Raw genomic sequence first — 9,519 nt, 5'->3', positions numbered from 1 at the left:
CTTTGAAAGACTAATAGCTGATTTGGAAGTTAACAAAATTGTTAAACAGGCCAGTAACATGCCATAAATAAAGTGATTGTAGGGTAGTAAATTTAACATAGATGTAATGGAAAGGCAACATTGTTCATAGCTTGAATAGTCATTGAGTCTTTTCAACAACCATTTTTACATTGGGTAGTGTTTTCAAGTATTTCAACGAGGAAACCAAAGGGTGTTGCTTGTCAAAGAATGTTTTACAATTCAAGACAACTAAAGATGTGTGCATGTTGCTGTAAAATATTGTTCTATGCTTTAAGGATCTAAATAAGATAAACTAAATAATAATAAATAAAAAAACATTTTATTCTTTTCACTTTCACACCTTTTACACACAATCATATAATAAACAAAGTAAGTTCCCTGTTTTTAGGTGTCAATATTTCGCTCTTAAGTATACACATATAACATGTATAATTTATAAAAATGATTGCATAATCTTTTCTAATAAACAGTATTTTGTCTTGTTGTTTATTTCTATAAAAGAAGCTGTCTTCATTTTACAAAATCAGTTACCAAAATATTTCAAATCAAAATAAAATTAATTCATAATCCAGTAATGAAATTTTAACCAAAAATTTAAAATAGTGATTTTCTCCTTGAATGATATAGTCTTCATGTATAGTCCCTGAAGATGACAATTAAGTATTCATGTGATGGAATGATTTAAGAGACAAATGTCATATTGGTGGATTCTCTAGTTGGACTGTAATTTTGCTTTTGCTGTGTATGCGAGGTACCAAACAAGAATGGCAACCATTGATGCTACAAATTCACTCTGTAGTAAAGGTCCTTTCCATACTCCCTGAAAGCAAAAATGATTTAATATTAACTTTTTTATCAAGGAGCTTTTTTTCGGTAAATGCTTTTCACATTTTGAAAATAACTCACTTTACATTCTTCTTATAAATTCTTACTGTTCTCTTTCAAGGGGCATTAATTGCTCTTGCAAAATACAAATTGGCAAACAAAATTTTCAAGTTGCAGTTTGAAGTCATTTCTTCCAACTGGTCAGCTGATCAAAATTATTAGTCTTATGTTCCTGAAGGCAAATAATGTCCAATGCAGTACTGTGGATAAGCACTACAACACTTCTACAAGCAGGCATTTATTGGTTGTTTTTTTTTTGTGCCATTCACTTGTTGTACATGTATCAATGACATATATTCCCCACATCTTTTATTTATTTGGAAAAATTCTAATTTCAGATTTTAGGTATGCCCCTGATAAAAATACCTTTCAAATTCTGTAAATATTATAGACATATAAAATGTCTAAATTTGACCTCTACAAATTACAGATTCACAAAAACAAGGCTTGCAGATTTTTGCATTTATTTAGAACTACATATGGCTGTTTTTGTAAAATAATTATATATTCTACTCACTGGATGGTTGATGTAAAAAGTATGGATTGGTTTTATCTGACTTTCTCCATCTCCACTTCTTTGAGCCTGAAAGAGGTTTATATCAATAATAAGTACAATTAACATAATCTCCTTTGAAATGTATGTATAAAATACCAGAAACTTGCCATCTCTTTGTAGAGTTATTTTTTCTCTTTTTACACATGTAGGCATTCACTGGAAATTAATATAAAGCAGTAGAAAATTCCAACTCAAATGTGAAATAATAATTAAGTTTTTTTTTAACATTTAAGCAATAAGATGGATAGATATGAAATATCCATTCCAACTATATTTTACTGTGTTGGTGCATTCAGTATATGCATTCTGTATCTGTGCATTAAATATAATATTTGTTTTCATGTACAAATGTAACTTCAGTGTTTCTAATGTACCTTCAATGGTGCTTATGACTTTCTGTAACCATTTGTTTATATATATCAACATAATCATACATACCTTCTTTAATGCAGAGTATCCTTCATCATCATATAATCTTACTTGGTAAGATCCTGATGGTAAATTTTTATGCTCCTCAGAAAAGCTAATCTGAAGTTGATACAAAAGAGAGTGTCAAGTTAAAGGAGTAGGGGCAATAAGGCCCTTATTTGGCCCAAAAATTACTGGAAATTTAAAAGTTATCATACGTATTCTAAAATTACTGAAAACGTGACTTAGGTATAAGATACTAAGAAAAACAAAACAAATTTGACATCGAACACGTTACCATGGCAACAAATCATGACTTAACTTGCATATTTTGTTAAATCTTGTGATTTTCCTTGTTTTTCATCAAATTTTAAATATATGTTAGATTGAAAAAGTATGTGCGCACCCAAGAAACAACTTTATATTTGGTGAGATTATGCCAATAGTTATAATAAAGCTTCTGTTAAATTATTTTGTTGTTTCTCGGCTGCGCAGGATGTTTCCACAACGGAAATACAGTTAGAAAACTGCAGAAGTTCTGTACTTTTCATCATTTTTGTGAAAAAATACACATTATGACGTAATTGTGACGTCATCAGATAAAAATCTTTATGTTTTTTATTCATATTTCTTGACCCTATACATTTATAAACATGATGTGCCAATTTGAAATAGTTATCAAACATTTTATTTTCTTGGGCCAAAACTAGGCCTTAATGCCCCTACTCCTTTACAGTTACATTTTAACATACATCAGTATACACAGTATTTCTAAAGATACATTATTTCAAAATTTAGGTGTTTAAATAAGAAATTAATTTTGCTGTTTCCTTACATGCATGTACAATGTAGATTTACATTTTGTTTGCGTCCTTTTGTTAATATTGATTAATTAACTTTATTTGACAATAAATTTAAGTCAACACTATTTGATCTAAAGGCCATTGGGTGTTGACGGGGTTGGACCCCATGCACTCCTTTTTAAAACCATGCTACTTTATATTTTTATCCCTACCGGCTTAGTAAATTTTGAGGATTATGATTGGTTATCAAACATCGTTACAAAACCCATAGCCATTATTTGTGTATGTGTAGGCACTCTATATGTTTTTGCAGACTGTGTATTACCTGGTAACTATCAGCTTTGTTTGTCTTTGAAGCTGGTACTGTTCTACCATGTATATCAGCATATAAATTCAAATTCTGAAATATAGAAAAAATAATTATAAAACATATTCTCAATCTTGGCATTTTAGAAACAATTTTAAATATGTTTGCACAGTTTTTAAAAGCATATTCAGTGATACATTTCTTTCCATTGAATGGAAAAGAATTAATCAAAGTTGATACATATCCAATATAACATGGGATTTTTCATATCAGACCCCTTCACAGTCTAGGTCATGATATCAGCCCTGGAACCAATAGGGCTATATTCATAAAACACATTTAAAGCTAACCAGTTGTTATTGTTGGCATTTGCTATTGTATAGACCAATGGAAGTAGGTCTAAGTTGGGTCACTACCACACTATGTAACTAAAAATATCATCAGTAGTATAGACCAATGGAAGTAGGCCTAGGTTGGGTCACTACCACACTATGTAACTAAATATATCATCAGTAGTATAGACCAATGAAAGTAGGCCTAGGTTGGGTCACTACCACACTATGTAACTAAAAATATCATCAGTAGTATAGACCAATGGAAGTAGGCCTAGGTTGGGTCACTACCACACTATGTAACTAAAAATATCATCAGTAGTATAGACCAATGGAAGTAGGCCTAGGTTGGGTCACTACCACACTATGTAACTAAAAATATCATCAGTAGTATAGACCAATGGAAGTAGGCCTAGGTTGGGTCACTACCACACTGTAACTAAAAATATCATCAATAATGGGCCTGATCTTTTTTCTTAATCGTGTATTTTTTTCAAAGCAGATTGGTTGAAATATATTCAGATGTTTATATTAGTTTTTGTTGCATACAAACAAACAGTGTAAATTGAGATACAGACAAACCTAGGTTGGTAAACTCAACAAATACAAACCCAGGTTTGTACTTGTATTCTCAATATCTATAAAACAGCTTAGGAGATTTAAGTATTTTTCCTAAACTTAGCTTTGTTGTGTTCTTTTTTTATACATGTACCTTTTGTTAGTTAACTGAACAAGTTTATTAAAGAAAGTTGGTTGACATCTTGGCCATGAAGATGGAAGAATAAATGTATTCTTCATGAAAAATTAACAAGAAGAAGTTAAATCTTTCGGAATTCCAAACCTTTTTTATGTTCATTAGAGCCTCAGACTAAGAGGGGAAGATGAAAATCTAATGTTTGAAGCATTGGGTTTTACTAGTAATGTGTTTTCAGAATCAGTAAAGGTAGACCAGTGTTCCAGCTAGGATTTCAAAAGGGCAGGGTGCCAATCCTGAAAAAGGGCATTTAACTTGTGATATGATAAAATGAAAAGGGCATGTTTTAATAAAGATATTAATCACACATTGTGTTTATTCGTTGAAATCACTGACTGACTATGACACCAGCTGTAACCGTTGATTAGCTTGGGGTTGTAAACAGGCATAAACTTTTCGCCAGGTAAAATTTAGTAATTAGTGGATCATATCAATACGAACAAAATAATATACAATCGATCTTCAAAAAAGGCAGGGCGCCCTGGAAACTGTAAAAAGGGCACAGGGTGGCACTCGGGAAAGGGCGGGCGCCTCGCCTTCTGAAAAGGGCCTAGCTGGAACACTGTAGACATAATCTGTTTCGTTAAGGATTTTATAACTTGAAATATATAATATCAGCAATTACCTCTACCCTTTGTTTACATTTCAATGAGAATTCTACAACAAAAACTGTGTCCATTGAAGCCATGCCATCAGTGGTTGTGTATGTTTCTGTTTTGACATCTGGTGAAACACATGTGCTTCCTGAAATAAAAGATGAATCAGATAAAGCAAAGCCAATTAATCATATTATCCCTTTTCTTTAAAAGTATAAAATACATGTAACTGCTACATTTGTAGATGCAATAGCTGAAGATAATGCACATATGTCATAGCATACTGCATACATGTAGCAGTGTTATTTTGAATCGATATTTTTACCTAGTCAAGATTTTTCTGACGATGAGAAAAAATAAAGCGTGGCATGTAGATGAAAATTACATAAATCATGTAAATGAAAAGATATTAAAATGAAAAATTGACAAATTGATGCCTGATTTATTTGGATCCAATAGGTCATTTCTGGAATCATGTCTTTCACTGGAAAAGATCGTTAATTTCACACGCCTTTATGACATGATTTACCAGGTAGAAGGCGCCTATATCCCTGCTCTATTAAAGTTTCCAGCACTTTCATTATTGTCATTTTGTAGGGTAGTATAAAAATAATTAATGTTCCGTAAGTACATAATTGCGATTGCCGTATAACTGAGGGAGGGTGACCATCCTTTTAGATTTTAATTTCCCTAATATTTTGTGCAGTATAAAATAAAACTTTTTCACCTGTTTGCTCAACATGTGTTGGAAATTTCTTATCTATGCATACATTTTTGTCACATGGTGATGGAAGTCACATGACAGATTTGTCTGAAAACCGTATCCCGGAACTGGCCTATGCTGTCAGTTAGTTCGAGCAACAAAGTAGCACATCAATTCATTTTTGGATGGGCAAATATCTACTTTTGGATATAGGACTAGCTCTTACATCCCAGGGCCCAGACAAGTTGGTCTGGAAAAACAGCTGTTGGACATCAGAATAGCTGTTGTATCCAGCTATGATGATAAGTCGTTCACCTAAGGATATTTTTTTCATATTTTTCTGTACACTCACATTGTAGCTTTGATTTTTTATTACCATGTATTGTCAAGCTTGGTAACTCATAATTGTTTCTCAGTATCTCAATGTACGATGCTGGCCCATACTGAACCTAGTGACCTTGTTTGTTTACATTCAAATTCCAATAGCGTCAAAATCATGTGATGTTAAATCAATCAAATTGCTCTATTGTCAATTAGGTGATTTTTCAGTGTACGGCAATTACATTATTTTTTTGTGGGATATTGCTTTAAAATATATAGTTTGCAATAATTTTGGGTTTTATTCATCAGGAAACCTTATTTTTTGCCATCCCTTTCGACATCAATGGAATTTTGTATGAATATTTACCTACAGTCATGATGGTCCGAATATCGATCTTTTTATAATTAATCAATTTTTTTTTCTATGAAAAATTAATGTAAATTGTTTTTTATTAACCTACTCTAAATTCCTGATAAATATTTAATGGCATGGACATCGTTTTTTTTCATGTAGTTTTCCTTTCATTTTGGATGGGCTTTTTTCGCAGGAAAATCATGAAAGACGTAAGGAGCTTGTCATTTTGAAATTCATAAAAATACAATTTGCTTGAACTGTATTGCCTGCCTCAAGATTGATGACATTGAATGGAATGTACACAAAGCAAGGGAGGCCGGAAGTGGGATTTTGTGAAGTTCTAGAATGTTTTTAGGCATTGGGAAGTCGGGATTGAAACAGCCATTAGAAAATTGGCATGTTAGAGCAATACTAGAGAATAACTATGAAAACGTATTCTGCACTAATTTTCTACGCTGGAAGTAGCGTAGTGACGTCAATGCATAGTTACCCTGTGTGTTAAGTTCAAACATAAATACCTACAATGTAACGAACTAACAAGATGACCAATTTTAGACTACAGTAGGATAAGTCAGACTAGTCTCACTAAAAGTAATATTTAGCAAACTTTTTTTTTTTATTTGATGTACAGATTTAGTTGGAGATTACTCTGACGTCCAACGGCTGTTTTGCCAGACAAGCTTGGGCCGTGGGACATCAGAGCTCGTCCCATATCAAAAAGTGGATATTTGCCCACCCAAAATAGATGCGCTGCTTCGTCGGATCTGGTGCCGACTGACGAACTTGGAATTATATAAATCGGGCATCAATCTGTTCATTTTTCATTTATCTCTTCATTTATGTATGTTTCACCTACCTGCCAACCTTTATTTTCTCATCATTAGACAGTTTTCACAGTGACCCATCGATTTTCGCATTTTGCCTTTCATTTTCAAAGATTATCACGTGACCACGAGAAAACAGTGATGATTTATGCAAATGACCATAATGTAACACCTCGTTCATTTACGATGCAAGTTATCTATATGTCCGAGAGCTTCCGATTGTAACGTGGTCAGAACTAAATGCTTCATACCTATCTCCTGTAAAGGAGGTGAAAAATCATGATTGGCTACTAAATGTTAATCATCGATTTCCTATAAAGGAGGTGAAAAAATATAAACATTTGCATATTTTGAGTCTCGAGACCACGAACTCTCTCGTAACTTGACGTCCATTTGAAAGTGAAAGTCAAAATGCCGAAATCGATGGGTCACTGTGAAAATTGTCTTATAATGAGAAAATAAAGGTTGGCAGGTAAGTGAAACTTACATAAATGAAGAGATAAATGAAAAATGAACAGATTGATGCCCGATTTATATAATTCCAAGGCCGTCAGTCGGCACCAGAAGCGACGAAGCAGCGCATCTATTTTGGGTGGGCAGATATCCACTTTTTGATATGGGACGAGCTCTGACGTCCCACGGCCCCAGCTTGTCTGGCAAAACAGCCGTTGGACGTCAGAGTAATCTCGGACTAGTACAGATTGTGTGATTTCTAGAAGCCTTTTGGTGAGTCAAGATATAATATTTATTAATAGATGAAAATAAGTTATTTCAAATACATTGTAAGCAGTGTATTGTTTACACAAAAAGCATGGCAAGAGTATGACCACTTCGGCACTTGTTATTGTTAAGTTGTTTTCACAGAAAATTATTTCAGGATTGTCACTTTTAATATTTTCTTTACCAGTTTACAGGGAGGTTCAATCAATGACAGGGCAGAAATCTTAGCAATCATTTTTAAACTAGTAAACAGACTAAGACAGGTAGATTAACCAAGTGGCATCGTGTATAATTAAGTTACACGTTCAGATGAAACTGCCACGTCAACACCGGCAAATCAAAAATAGGATTTTCTACAACAGTTACTGTATTTCCTATGCTTTCTCTTCGTAACTTTATGTAAAATAATCGTAGTAAGATGATTTGAGGATGATCTTGATTGGAATATCTTACCTAACACTGCAAACGGCAACAAAACTACCACCAAAGATGCCAACATTGTGCTTGTTGTCGCCATTGTTCTTGATTACCTCCCCTTCGAAAATGTGGCGACCGGTGATCGATTATATTTATACCATCGTTTATTGCCTGGGGCCAGCAGAAAATTTCCGGTTTTATATTTACGAAGGTTTATGTACCACTATACAAATCTTATTAACTAGTTACTGAGAACATCATTGGATATTGATCTATAAAAATAGATAATAATAATATTTAAACCTAAGGCAAATTGAAAAGGGGGTTGGGGAGGAGTGTTCTTATAAACTGACAAAATCAAACAGGGATTTATATGCAGGTATTTATTCTTGGTACTCCTATGTAAATCATGTCAGAAGTCAAAATGATTTAGAAATTGTTAACCAAAATAAGGATAAAAATAATAGGCTAATATACAAACAAAATCTAGAAAACTCCTATGAAAATTTATATAATGATAAAATTTTAAATTTACTAGAGAATAGCAAACTCCAACTTTTTAAAAAAATAAAGAAAAGCTATAACTTTGAACCATACCTACTTTCTCAAAACTTTGAATATAGACAACTAATTTCTAAATTTCGAATAAGTGACCACTGCTTATTAATAGAAACTGGAAGATACAGGAAAATTCCCAGAGATTTAAGACTATGTACACATTGTGATGTACTAGATGATGAGTTTCATTTCTTTTTTAAATGTAAAATAAATGAACAATTAAGAAAAGAATTTTTAAATGAAAATAAATATAATAACTTAAATGATATAGATAAATTAAAACATATTCTCAATCCTGAAACAAAACAGGACACTTGCAAATTAGGCTCCTTTTTAAAAAAGTCACTAAGACTGAGGGCAGGGAGTCCTTGATATAATTTGAATCTCTTATATATATATATATATATATTGATTTAAAAAAAAAGACAAATTATAGTTCAAAGTGTGTCCATTGTTTATTTTCATTGTTTTATGTAAACTGTATATTATGTATAATGTTTTAAGCCATTGGTCCATATGGGCGTAAAGTGCTTTTCAATAAAGTATAACTAATTTTCAATTTTTTTTTTCTAAACATGTGTTTTTTTTTGTTTTTTTTTGTGTTTTATTCAGTTAAGTTGGAATTTTAATGCTGCAGGAAGGCGGTTGGTTTCTCGATTTAAATATACAGTACTTGCTGATGGTACTTATAATGGTTTACTTTTATAAATCGAGACTTGGATGGAGACTTGTCTCATACCACATCTTCTTATATCTAGCACTTGATGATGGTACCTTGGCTTTATATTTTCAGGTATTTATTTATCAACCCTTCAACAGTTTCGTGCAAAATTTATGTACGAGCTTTTAAACCAAGAAAATACCCAGGGGCATGTTTACCAACCCTTAAACATTTGGCAAAATTTTGAAAAAAGTTGACAACCTTTCAAATTTCTTGAAACGAACGATTTCAATGTGTA

At 32.5% G+C, this 9,519-nt stretch overlaps 1 protein-coding gene across 1 annotated transcript; it reads right to left on the bottom strand.

Annotated features, from left to right (window-relative positions):
• Positions 1-321: 321 nt before the first annotated feature.
• On the bottom strand, positions 322-8,194 carry LOC143066587 (translocon-associated protein subunit delta-like). The gene is made up of 6 exons (XM_076239463.1): positions 8,039-8,194; positions 4,692-4,810; positions 2,999-3,073; positions 1,901-1,990; positions 1,424-1,489; positions 322-841 (listed from the first exon to the last, which is right to left on the bottom strand). Exons 1-6 carry the CDS (start codon positions 8,100-8,102, stop codon positions 734-736), a joined length of 522 nt encoding a protein of 173 aa, XP_076095578.1. The 5' UTR covers positions 8,103-8,194; the 3' UTR covers positions 322-733.
• Between the last annotated feature and the right edge of the window lie 1,325 nt (positions 8,195-9,519).

This window comes from Mytilus galloprovincialis, chromosome 1, assembly GCF_965363235.1.
Source record: "Mytilus galloprovincialis chromosome 1, xbMytGall1.hap1.1, whole genome shotgun sequence".
Classification (NCBI taxonomy): domain Eukaryota; kingdom Metazoa; phylum Mollusca; class Bivalvia; order Mytilida; family Mytilidae; genus Mytilus; species Mytilus galloprovincialis.
Note: the sequence above shows the minus strand (reverse complement) of the source record. Positions and strands in the feature narration are given on the sequence as shown.

Coding starts and splice junctions, on each gene's coding strand:
- LOC143066587 (XM_076239463.1), bottom strand. CDS start 8,102: ATGGCGACAACAAGCACAATGTTGGCATCTTTGGTGGTAGTTTTGTTG. Junction 1,991..2,998: donor ACAAAGCTGATAGTTACCAG/GTAATACACAGT, acceptor TATCAACTTCAG/ATTAGCTTTTCTGAGGAGCA. Junction 1,490..1,900: donor GATACTCTGCATTAAAGAAG/GTATGTATGATT, acceptor AACCTCTTTCAG/GCTCAAAGAAGTGGAGATGG.